Genomic DNA, 12731 nt, shown 5'->3' with positions numbered 1-12731 from the left:
CCAAGAAGTTAAAACAAAATGCAAGTCAAGAAAGGTAAATCAAGCATTACCCATTACTCACCTGGAGAGTAGCTAACACAAGTTGCCAGGATGTACCAAGGACAGCTCCATGACAATGAGCCAAGCTAAGTAATGTCCTCATGCACTGTATATTCTTAGAAGTAAGCTAGGAAAGCATTTAAACAGTTAGAATTTTCGAAGTAGAGAAAATAATAGCATTTGTGGGGAAAAACGGTAATAGCAAACACAATGGTGGAAACCCTGCAATCTATTCTTTTATTCCCCCCCCCCCTGTCTAGACCTACATGTATGTGATGAATTTACATTGAAGTTAAATTACAGCAGCTAAATGACACTGGAAGAACCTAGCCATTTTAATTCATTCAAACCTCTTAATCCTTCTATTTCTATTTCAACATGCAAATCATGATGATAGCTAGTTTGTCCTACTATTTTCTACTCTTCAAGCAAAAACGGGGCATAAAAAGAAGATTCTCCTTTCCAACTGGAAACATGCAGTCCAGGTTACAAAATAATGTGTTGAAGTAAAACCTGCATATACTCAGTGAAATTCTTGGCATTCTTTATTTGTTTGTTTGAGGTTTTACTTCAAGTTTTAAAATTTACTGGACAGATGACTGATACTATGAAACAGAAACAGCTATTGTTTGAAGAAGAAAAAATTGCAGCCCCTTTCCTCAGCATGGTCCCATTGACTTCAATGGATACAGAACTCCGGGTTATAAGCAAACATTTGCCACTCAATCTACACAGAGAATGCAATTTGTACATTGCATTTGTTGCACTGATATTGTGAATTTTAGTACAAAGCTGGTCTTTTGAAACTTTGAGTCTGTCGAAAAGAGCTTTTATTCTGGCTGGTAGATTCATCTACATATACAGGATATCAAAGAAAAATATTGTTAACTTTAATGAATTATTTCTAGAAATCTGAAACATTCTTCTAGTGCAGAAATTATGTTTATATTTGCAAATACTGTAGTAAATTAAAACCTCAATCTTAACCTAGCACCACAAACTCACTGTGTATCTCCTATAAGCTCATGCATGTTTTACTATATCTACCTGTATTATCCCATTAATAGTAAAACATGGTATTTCAAGATTTTAGGAATGATACAGCAATCTCCTTCTCAATTTGGTCATATTGAGAGTAGCAGCAGGGCTAAGCTAGACAGCTAAAACTTAAGGATAGTATGGAACTGTAGTTTCTTTTCTCCTTAACCGTTGTTAGATATTCAGACCACAGAATTCGCAGTAACAAATGGAGGTATATGGAATGATAGCAAGAGGGGACACAAAACAAAACACGAAAAAGGCAAGACTCATGCAAGAAAGAATCAGTGAAGATTATAGCAATATAGAATGACCACCCACTTCACCGGCACTATAATAGAAAAGGGAAGGTTAAGATCCAAAGCAGCAGGATGGATTCTAATGTAAGGGGACACAGGAACAGCAATCCAGCCATATTGAATGGGTATTCTTCAAGTTAGGACAAATTATTTTGCTACCAAAATACCAGTAAGCAAGGCAAGAGAAAGCAACAAGAGGCAAGTTACTTACCTTGGGAAACTCTTAAAAGGACTAATAGAGAGTAGCAGAAATTGTATACAGTGGTGCCTCACTTAACGAATGCCCTGTAAGACGAATTTCTCGCTAGATGAATGGATTTTGCGATCGGAGGTTGCCTCGTAAGACGAGGTTTTCTATGGCTGTCGCTTCGTCTTGCGAAGCGTGGCCATAGAACAATGAACCTCCGACTGCAAAGTCTGCCGTGTAGTGAGAAATTGCCAGGGGTTTTTGCCGCCTGCCTTCCCCTTAGGCTTGGGGAAGGCAGGTGGCAAAACGCCCCCACACCGCCGCACTTTGGCTCCGGGGACGGAGCTGAAGCGCAGCGGTGCAGGGGCTTTTCGCTTTCACACTGCGCCGCTTCGGCTCCAGGAGACGGAGCCGAAGCGCGGCAGTGCAAAAGCCCTCACACAGCTGCAGGCTTTTTGCCGCCTGCCTTCCCCTCGGCTTGGGGAAGGCAGGCAGCGAAAAAACCCCGCACTGCCGTAGTTCAGCTCTGTCGGGCGGGGAAAGGGAGAAGCGAAGGACCGATCTGATCCTCCGCTTCTCCCTCCGCCCGCCCGAGCTAAGGGGGAGGCAAACGGCGAAAAGCCCCCCCCCCCCCGCGCCGCAATTCGGCTCCATCCCCCGGGCGCTTCAGCTCTGGGAAGCAGGCAGGGAGATGGCAACAGCCCAGGAAGCTGCGGGCTGTTGGTGTCTCCCTGCCTGCTTCCCAGAGCCGTAGAGCATCAGGGGACAGAGCCGAAGATCGGCGGGCGCTGTTTGCCGGGGTTGACAAGCCCCGGCAAGCAGCGCCCTCCGATCTCCGTGTGACAGGCGGTGGGGAAGGCAGGCAGGCAAGAGAGCAAGCGCCTGCCTGCCTGCCTTCCCCGCCGCCAATCCCCGGAGCCCATAGGAACGCATTAAGTTTCAATGCATTCCTATGGGAAACGGGACTCGCTAGACGAAAAATGCGTTACACGAATTGACCCTTGGAATGAATTAATTTCATCTAGCGAGGCACCACTGTACTGTAAAAGAGGAGGGAACGTACTCTATCCAGTCAGTTTAGAAAGGAAACCTACTACAAGGCTCCTAACCTACCACTGGTTTCATAGAAGTATATGTCTGATGGAAGAACAGGCAGGAAGGAGCCAGAACAATAAACTACAGTGACAATGAAAGTCCCAAGACTGGCACTCTGGCTTGCCTCATCCAAAATGGCCACCTTGCTGCTGGGATGGGAGGGTACCTGAAGAGATGGGTGTGTAGCTGGGCTCCCCCTTCTCTGCATGCAGGAAACAGGGGGGAGAGGAAGGGAAGGAAGCTGGTGCAAATTTTGCTTCTGCTGGGTGGCTGTTCCTCGTAGTAGATTGGTGAAAAAGGAAAACTAAGGGGGGAAACATGGATGAAGCAGCTTGACAGACAAATGGTACAAAGAGGAAGAGCAGACAACACACACACAGGAAATGTCTAAGTTCATAAGCCATGCCCATAATCTATCTATAAGCACCAGTTCCAACATTAGGTTATATTGCAGCATAGCCATGCAACAGAACAGTGCTACAAAGACAGAAGCTGGCTGGGTTCCCCAAGCATCCCCATACTTGTCCCCGTATAAGTGAGTGGCTGACATTCAAGGAGGAGAATGCACTTTAAAAAGACCCTGAAAGTGACTGAGGTGGGGACCTGGGAATGTTTCAGTTTCTAATCCGGGGATACATATAAATTGAAATGTGAATACAATTTAACTAAAGTATTCACCCAAACCTATATAAATGCTTTGTGTAATTATTATATTGCTGAACATACGGTGAATAAAAGTCCATGGCAAACAAGCCAAGATTCCAAATGCTGATTCACATCTGATTTGTTCCTAAAAGAACGTCTGCTTTAAAATGCATGAAAAGCACAGAGTGCAAGATTTCTTGCTTGGACATATGGTTTGGAAAGCTGCCATGTACAACTCCCTGACTGGTATATTTAGACCACGTTCTATGCCACCATTCATATGTTATGATGTACACATACTTGCAACACAAGATTAACAGCACAATCCAATGTGTGTTTAATGGAAGAAGTATGTTTAAGGTTTGAAGGCTTAGGATGACATGCAGCTTGCTTGTGCACATGAGACTTCCTGTTCCTGTCCTTCTCCCTGCAGCCCCTGCTCCCCTACTTCTGCTCTGAATGGTTAGAGGACTCTCCAGAACACATGCGGGAGGGAAAGGAAGGGGGAATCCCTTTGCATCTGCTGGTGCAGATCCTGTCCATAATCTATTTGTTGCTATAGTCAACTTTCAGCCCAAAAGCTGTTAAGATATAAGATAGTCTGTTTTGATGTTTTATTGTGTTTTTATATATGCTGTAAGCCACCCACAGTGGATGGGGAAACCCAGCCAATGGGCAGGATATAAATACTTATTATTATTATTATTATTATTATTATTATTATTATTATTATTATCATCATCATCATCAAATGATACTCATAGGAGAAAATATGTTAAGTGGCTCCATCTTTGCACATAAATTAAGAGATCAACCACTGGAATTCTTCTAGATACTTTTTTGTGATCTGGGTGCTTTTCTAAAATAAATAAAGGTGAAAGTCTAGTAAAATTAAACCATCAAATAAGAAAATGATATTTACAAATTATATTTTACCATTACTGTTCCCTGTGGTTGGAGAGCGAGTGGTTGTCCTACTGCTACAACTTGCTGATGAGACTCACTTGATGGACTAATCATCTGAACATTCTGCCCCTGGATGGAATATGCTAAAAAGCAAAAGAAGATTTCTAAGATTTCAATTATAGGATACAGACTTTACCTTCCCAAGACAGAATTTTTGGGCAATTCCCACCTCTCATACTACTCAGAAAGGTTTCCAAACCTTCTGGAAGAGAGTGGGTGCTGCTGCTGTGAATTTCAGGGAGAGGCTGTCAAAAATTGCCTGTCCCCAGCAGAAGCATCCCTTGACCGAAACTACCATAAGAAGTTGCCTTCACCTGTGGGAATAAAGCCTGCATCTAACCCTCTGAAAAGGATATGATGTTTGAAAATACACACACAGAAGTATATTTACTTATTTAAGTTACCAACAACAAACTATTTTTAGGATTGTAACAGAAGTAACATTTGACACATTATATTTATTTCTAAAAGGGCAAAGTGTTATTCCCTTTAAAAATCAACAGAGGTAAAAAAAAAGTTTTCAGTAATTCATGAAAAATAGCTCATCATTATAAATTTGGGCACATCAATAAGAGAAGGAAAAGTTCTCAAACATCCTCATCAATTTAATTTTACACTGTTTTAACACCGAAACTAATGAACTAATGAAATATAAAAGAGCTGGATAATTTCCCACCCCACATCACTGATTTTCACACAGGAAAAGGACACCCATGTATATTTTTAAAAAATAAAAGACAATATAGTAGGAAAAAATTAAGGGATTATAATTGCTCTAAAGGCTTTAAAAGCCATTTCTTTTTAAAAATGAGTTAGGAGTCACACTTATGGTCTGTGGCAGATATGAAGATTATGCTGTACCTAAAGTTCTTAATACAATTTCCATTACATTTAAAACTATAAATATTATTTTCAGTCTATAACAGGAATCTAGCTGCAAGGCTTTACAGGCGGTGAAGAATAGATCACTCATGTGGGCTGTTAAAGTGGTTCTGCCTCTGAAAGAAAAAAAAATACTACTTTTTCAGGATCAGGATATATCTCAAGTGGCTGTGGATAGGGAAGACCAGATGATTTCACATTAGACTATGGTTCACCTCAAACACTTCCATAGCATCACACACCATTCTGCCAAGCACTTGTTTATCAAATATGTGTCTGGCAAAGCAAAAAAATTCCACCGTGTTATTGCTGTTTGCTTATAATTGTGTATGCTCTTGTTTACAAGAAGAAAAGTAAGACCAAATAATATGCTTACATTTACCAGAAAGGGCAGTAGTAGTAGTGTTCAGCACAGTTAGGGCATAGTGAGGAGGCAGGGAGCCTTTGCAAATGGCAGTAATGAAGGCATCTCTTGATGTTACGAGACCGAGTTTTCCACACAGTGCAGCCATAGTCAATTCTGCTTTTAAAATATTTTCTGTGGCAGCTTCATCGGTGCTGAAATAGTACAAATAAGTAAAAGGCATGATCCATACATATAAGAAGAAGCTGAAAAGGGAATACTCATGCTTACACATTTACCGTTTGGAAAAAATTCTATGGAAATACTCAAAAAGCATCAGCAGACAGGTTGGCCCATGGGGGTGGGGGAAGAACCCAAAATTCGCAGCAGGTTACTAGGACTAACCGAAATGTCACAAAACGCTAACAAAAAGATTACTATAAAGATACAGGGGACATTTTACTGATCAAGTTTTTTAAATAACACCAGCTTTATAATACCATATTCTTAAAATCTACACGTTTCAGAGATGCAGAACAAAAGGTGTTTTTTCTAAACCATATAGATTTGGAAATGGGCTGGGGATTAACACTTTTAATGTACTGTAACAATTTTTTTAACTGATTCATTTGCTATTTATCTATATTTTGAATCCCCGTTGTCAGTCAGTTTGACTGTCAAACTCTTTGTTGTAAAAACGTGAAGAATAAATAAAGCTGTCTTTTAAGAGTAAACAAATCATTTCCACACAGCTGTGCATTCTTATAACTGAAGCACTGTAAAGCTAAGTAAATAATAAAATATTACTGCAGAGAGAAAAAAGGCCTATATAATATTCTTAACACCCAAGAAATCTATTACTGAGTCACGTCCAATCTTTTATACCAGGGGTTGGCAACCTAAGGCCCATGGGCCACAAGCAGTTCATGGGGGTCATTTAACCAGCCCATGGACCCCCACCGCCCGCTTAGTCGGCTCCCGTGTGTGGCACTAAACCGGTGCGGAGCAGAACGGGGACCACCTTCCACAACGCTGGCCAGCTTCCCATTGGCTGTAGAAAGCTGTACACGCCTCCTCCGTGCCAGAAATAGTGTTTGCGCATGTGTGCGTGCATGCACACTCCGGCCCACCACGGCGTCTGCAGGACCATGAACCTGCCCAAGCCACAAAAACTTTGCCGACCCCTGTTTTATACTTTCCCCCTGAACATATAATTATGTCTTCTTTAGTCCTTGGGAACTCTGCTACCTCAGCACTCAACACAGTTGGGGTTCTAGGTTTCAAACCCAAGGTAAGAACAGAAAGTTCTGAAGAATGAAGCATAATTGTAAACAGACTGAATACCTTGCATCCAGAAGTAAAGACAGTGCAGCAAGTAGACCACACCAGCACGCGTTCACCATTTCTTCCCAAACTGCTCTGCTGACTTGGGAGGGGAGGATGAGAGTAATTTTAAAACAACATTTAGCAACATGAATATAGTGGACTCACTTTCTGATGCATTTTTATTTTAGTATGTGTAGTATGTGTATATACAGTGTATATATATATATCTCATTTCCAATCTATTAGACATTCCAGTAAGTTGGTGCAAGACAGGCTATATGACAAACTGGGTTCACTTGCACTATCTTTGCACTCTACAGTTTCAGAGTCAAATATGGCTGCCATGAATAACAGCAGCAGCCTGGCTGGGAGGTGTGACGAATTATCTAATGAGGACTACTGTATAGCTTTGTCTGTCAGGGCAAGTTTTCAAGAGAAAATCCAAGATCCAAAAAAACTATTTTAGGCACCTTAGTTCAGTGGGTTTTTTGAAAAAGCAGACATATACTGTATACATGTTCTCAGAAATTATAATAATGCAAGGCAATTACAAAAATGGGGATGAGTAGGAACCAAAACAAGCATTCCTTCTGAAAAGCTAGGAAGAAGGGGAATAAAAAGAAAGAAGTAATTTACATTCAGTTAAAAAGTGAAGGTGAGGAGGAAGTAGAGCTCACCTGCACACAGAAATACCTACACCAAATCCTAGACATCTGTATGCAGCTTTATATTACTATCCTTTTATTAACCTTAACCAATGCCAATCATTATTACATACCTGTTTCTTTGTCAGTTTGATCGGATGCTGAATTAAAATCTTGCAGGTCTGAGGACTGTGTCGGTGAAGACTGTGTATCGGCTGTTGTTACTTGACTCTCCGTTTCAACCTGTCCCAATTCTTCTTCTATCATGTTAGTGATGCCACGGACAAGATCCAGTAAAGAATGGAACGCTACTGACATGGCATAGCCTTCAGGAATTGTGGGTGGCTCAACTTTGTCCAACATCTCTAGGCTAAGATTGGGGGGGAGGGTTAAATAAATAAGCAAAAGGAATAATATGCCCTTGTTACCCATTGCTTAGCTAACAAAATACTCTGTTGCAAATAGCACAACCAAATATCAGATTAACATTAGAACTGAAATATTGCTGTAAAACTAAGTTTCTTACACTGATACTAGTATATTCTGTGCAATCATAGTTCATTGCTCCAAACGTCAATGCTCAAAGGAGAGCTAGCCCCTTAAACTTTTCAAATATTTCCCAGATGTATTCACTTTCATTGCAATCCTATGTATGTTTACTTGGAAGTTACTGCCAGAGGGTTGGGTTGCACATAATACTAAACCATGTTTTAGCACTATGTGAATAAGCCTTACTGAAAATGGAACAGACTCTCAAACTTCCTCCTCCTCCACCCACACAGTTGGGAAGCCTTCTACCAAGATTCCTTTCTATTTTAAAGATGATTGGCTTAGCATTATATGTAAACCAGGAATCCTGGTTTAAAATAAGCAATGATAAGTTGCTAAACAAGCCAGCTTTGTGGTTTGAAGTTGACCTCCCTCCCCCACGCACTTGGAATCATTGTGCTTTGTCCACATAGTGCTAAAGCATTGTTTACCATTGCATGTGCATGAGCCAATTGTGTCCAATGAGGCTTGTTTCTTAGTGTGTTAGTAAGCATTTCAATCATCTGAAAGCCTACAGAAATGCAGGCATTCAATTTACTCATACAGATAAAAAAATCTACCTTACAAATATAAATTATTCAACACTACAACATATATTTGTGATGGTAATTCCTTAGGGTCACTGGAAGTACTTTTTAACAGTTATGTTTGTCTTCTGATGTCATAACTAAAGAAACACACTATAATTATAAACCATCCCAAGACTTGAACAGCAATCCAAATAAATATAGAGCCTAATAAGAAACCAGAGGAAATATGTACTCAAAGGAGGTTAGGGCACCACAGAAAAGTAATTTCTAATCCATCTGGAGAAGAAACAAATCTGAAGCACAATCATGAAAGAAACCAATACACAGAGACACGATCTGAATGACTCCAAGTTGCCCACTAGGGTAGCACTTGCCTGATGCTACCCTGGGCTGTTTCCAGAACAGATTTTCTCCATCTTCCTGCTTAGTTACAACTACTTAGGATGTGGCAAATTCATGGTTTTAAAGATCAATACTTCACTTACTAGGTAGCTTTAGCACTGCCCTGTGTTGACACGCTGAGGATGGGTATCCAGGTTCCTCTGTATTCAAAAGCAGGCAAGACTGTCACACTTCCACTCATCCCTAACATTCCGGGATTGGTCTGTGCTGAGGCTGTACCACCAGGCACGCTTCCTCCTATACAGTGAATCAAGTGGGGGAATTCACTGCACTTCAATATTAATTTAATTAGTTAAGCGCAACATAACCCCTTTTTCTTAATATCATTAAGACAACATTCCTATAAACAAAGGTTATTCAAACAATGTTTTATTCATCTGTTCTGAATGCCCCCTCCTGGCCAATCTTTTCCAGTGCATCTTGCATTTCATTAAAGAGGTCTTACAGACACGAGTCGAGCTACACTGACTTTAGCTTTTCAAAGTCACTCAGAGCTCAGAAATTTAAAATATTAGCAAATTAAACCACTCAAAAGTTATGAGATGCAGTATATGCATTAAGATTTTGATGTATCTGCTGAGACAGGCACTAATAGGAACTAGGTGCTGGCAGAGTTAGCCCAGAACATTTTGCCACTAGAGGGAAAATGGGAAATGCTGCCTCCACACCTCTGCCACCTTCACCTGTCGAGGAAGAAAAGGTAGCTATCCAGAACCTGTTGCACAGTGCTGGTATCGTGGTTTAAAAAATATGACAGCTTTAAGAGTTTGATATGATAGGTTTCATGCCTTCCATTCTGAGTTACAGAGTAAGGCTCTACGGAAGTTCTTCTATAAGGCTTTATTTTAACCCTTTGCAACATGATAAAGTTATCATTCTCATGAATACAACTCAAAGTTCTAACTGAGCTAAATAAATAAAATGTTTATTGAAACCAGTGCTCCTAAGAGGGAATGATTGATAAATGGCTCAAAATAGTCCAAGGGTCTAGTTTACCTGTTTGGCTTGTTGCAGCTGATGCATTCCCTGTATTTGGTACGAGAAATAGTGACTGAATAAATGATCCCAGAGCATTCACGATGTCACGGAATACCTTAGTTGAATGCTGCTTCATATCATAAGACTGACAGAAGGACCTGTTACACAATTCAGACAGAGTAAAAATGCAGTTATTTAGATAATGCTTTTGTGATTTCATCAGTCACTCTACATTATGAAACAGTATTTCTTATACTGATTGGAAAGAGTACTGTATGTGGTAGCCACAGAAAGGCTTCATGTTCTACAGGACATTTAAATTCTAGAATTTAAAACGAATTTAAGGATATTAAAATCAGTGACCCATGATTTGTATACATGCACGCCTAACACAATACCTGTACACTGTTATTTCAATTATCCAAATATTTTATCAAAAGCATTACTTCAATTGGTATATCAACTAATATACTTCCACTACCTTAATAACTGAGGTTGCACACAAAGTCTGTGTATAGATTCTACGGCAACAGCTCTTAGCCACTGAGGTTTGTCTGCATCCAGAAATTTCACAAGCAACGATAGAAAGATCTCACATTCAGTTACCTAAACAAAAATACTTTGATTAATTAAAAGAAAATTCTGAACAAAGCATCCTTTCCCTTAACATGGAATTTGTGCAACTAAGGCAGGGCCCCTCCCTGCAAATGTTTGCATTTGCAGTTTTGGGAGAAGGGCTATTTGGCACAGTCCCATAGCAAGGAAGCTAATAACACTTGAGGGGGCTAGAGAAAGGGAAGGATGGGGTAAATAGGAAAGGAATAGTTTGCTGTTCCAGTTACACATTCTTAGGCTTAGCTACAGGCTCAGTGGAAACAAGAGGGTGATGGCAAAGGGACAAATTGAGCTTTGAGAGGGTATATGAAGGAAAGAAGAGGTGGAATAAATAATTTTCTATAGCCTAACAACTTCTGAACAACTAAAGATTGATAGCCTAACAATTTCTGAACAACTAAAGATTGAGGGAAAGCATTATCCTTAGGTTATTCTGTTATCAAGGCATTACAGTATTGCTACAGTCCTCTTTAGGGCGGCATATGTGTCTGCAGTTTCACCTCCCATAAGTCAAACAGAGGACTATTTCCTCTGCATATTTCCTAACATAACCAGGGATTATTTGTATGATGACAGCTAAGAGAAAAGATGGTGAAGAAGCCTGTTCTACACAGAGCTCCCTTAAAATTGGGGTGTGTGTGTGTCACATTTTGCATGGTATTTAAGATTTATCCTGTGCATAATAGTGATATTAAAACTGTCCTCTTACCAGTAAACTATAAAACTGTTTGATCAAAACGGAAACTACTCTCAAAAGGCGCATGCAGATTGGGAAATATGGTTTTTCCACTGGTGCTGGTGAAGATGAAGTACTGGATCCTTGTCTAAATTTTATATTTGGTGAGAATAGCTTTATCACTAGTGGACAGACCCTTTCTTTAAGGAGGAAGCTGAATTCTTGATGCTGGAAAATAAAAAGACACCGTTAAGAAGGCTAACCTATTTTTTTTAAAAAAATGTATATATATATAAATCATTAAAGTTTAGGCACATAGGTTTATACTAGGGATGTCACCAACGTTCCACAGCAACCCCTTTGATACCAAAGGTGGGGAAGCAAAATTGATGGACTTGATCCATTGATGAACTTTTAAAGTCTGATGGTCATTTACACTCCAGCACTGCCCATCACCCCCTTGCCCTTTAGATAATCCCCATGGGTAGTAGTGCTCATTCTGTTGCTCTAAAGTTAACCAAAATAAAATCTAAGTATAAGGTTAAGAGGCGCCTATCATACAGATGCCAAAGATATGTTAACAAACAATGGCCAAGTCTTTCCTATTTCAGAAACAAAGGCCTGGATCTTAACTGAGCTTCTGCTGGCAGGAGAATCCCAAGCTGAGCTTTGCTCACATGAACCTCCTATCAGTGAAAGAGGCAGTAGGGCAGGCATAGGCAAACTCGGCCCCTTTAAAAGTTTTCTATATGAATGAGCTGTTATTATTTGAGGATTGTTTAGTTATTTAGTACATTTCTGTCTTCGAAGGAACTCAAGGTAGAATACATTGCTCTCCCAGATCCCAATTTTATATTCACAACATCCTGTTGAGATAGGCTCAAGTGAGCTTCATGGATTTAGCTGTTCTTTCTGGTCCTGGTCTGACACTTTAATCCAAGCATAGGCAAACTCGGCCCTCCTGATGTTTTGGGACTACAATTCCCATCATCCCTGACCACTGGTCCTGTTATTTTGGGATCATGGGAATTGTAGACCCAAAATATCTGGAGGGCTGAGTTTGCCTATGTCTGCAGTAGGGCAACTTCACTAATTCCCCCTCCCTCCAGCAGTCCCTCGGGCTTTCAAAAAATCAACTCTGGAAGGATGGAAGAGCTATGGAACAGCGTAAGAAGCAGCGCAGGAGGAAGGGGGCAAATCAGCAAAATGGCTCTTCCCTCACTTTCTAGGAGTGGATCCCAAATGCAGATATTGGTCCCATCTGTGAACAGGAGCCCTTCCCTTCATAGGTGTCTAGTCAGGACCCCCAACTACAATATATACAGTTTCTAAAGTCTTAGTAGCTGAAATCCCCCTCCCCTTTCTAAAAACAAAGGCACTCACTTGTAAAAATACTTGCGGGAAATCATTGAGGACTGACTCAAGCAGTTCCAGACCAAATGTCCGAGTCATTTCTGTCATGCCTACAAGCCAGTAAGGTGCATCAGCATTAACCAGCTGACAAAGATCCTAAAAAA

The 12731-nt window shown here is 40.5% G+C and overlaps 1 protein-coding gene across 5 annotated transcripts in view; it reads right to left on the bottom strand.

Moving 5' to 3' along the window:
* The window catches only part of MON2 (MON2 homolog, regulator of endosome-to-Golgi trafficking), a 54770-nt gene that overhangs the window by 24685 nt on the left and 17354 nt on the right, over window positions 1–12731 (bottom strand). For 4 of the 5 annotated variants that reach the window (XM_035126854.2, XM_035126856.2, XM_035126857.2 and 1 more), the window contains exons 7-16: window positions 12598–12723; window positions 11248–11442; window positions 10405–10529; window positions 9942–10081; window positions 9029–9182; window positions 7599–7834; window positions 6839–6920; window positions 5528–5709; window positions 4240–4352; window positions 62–166 (exon numbers count right to left, since the gene is read on the bottom strand). In XM_035126854.2, coding sequence (XP_034982745.1) covers window positions 62–166; window positions 4240–4352; window positions 5528–5709; window positions 6839–6920; window positions 7599–7834; window positions 9029–9182; window positions 9942–10081; window positions 10405–10529; window positions 11248–11442; window positions 12598–12723 — 1458 coding nt within the window. The remainder of the gene's footprint in view (window positions 1–61; window positions 167–4239; window positions 4353–5527; window positions 5710–6838; window positions 6921–7598; window positions 7835–9028; window positions 9183–9941; window positions 10082–10404; window positions 10530–11247; window positions 11443–12597; window positions 12724–12731) is intronic. The other variant, XM_035126855.2, reaches the window with a different exon arrangement.

Source organism: Zootoca vivipara, chromosome 10 (assembly GCF_963506605.1).
Source record: "Zootoca vivipara chromosome 10, rZooViv1.1, whole genome shotgun sequence".
NCBI classification, from domain to species: Eukaryota; Metazoa; Chordata; class Lepidosauria; order Squamata; family Lacertidae; genus Zootoca; species Zootoca vivipara.
This window is presented reverse-complemented; position numbering and strand designations above follow the sequence as displayed.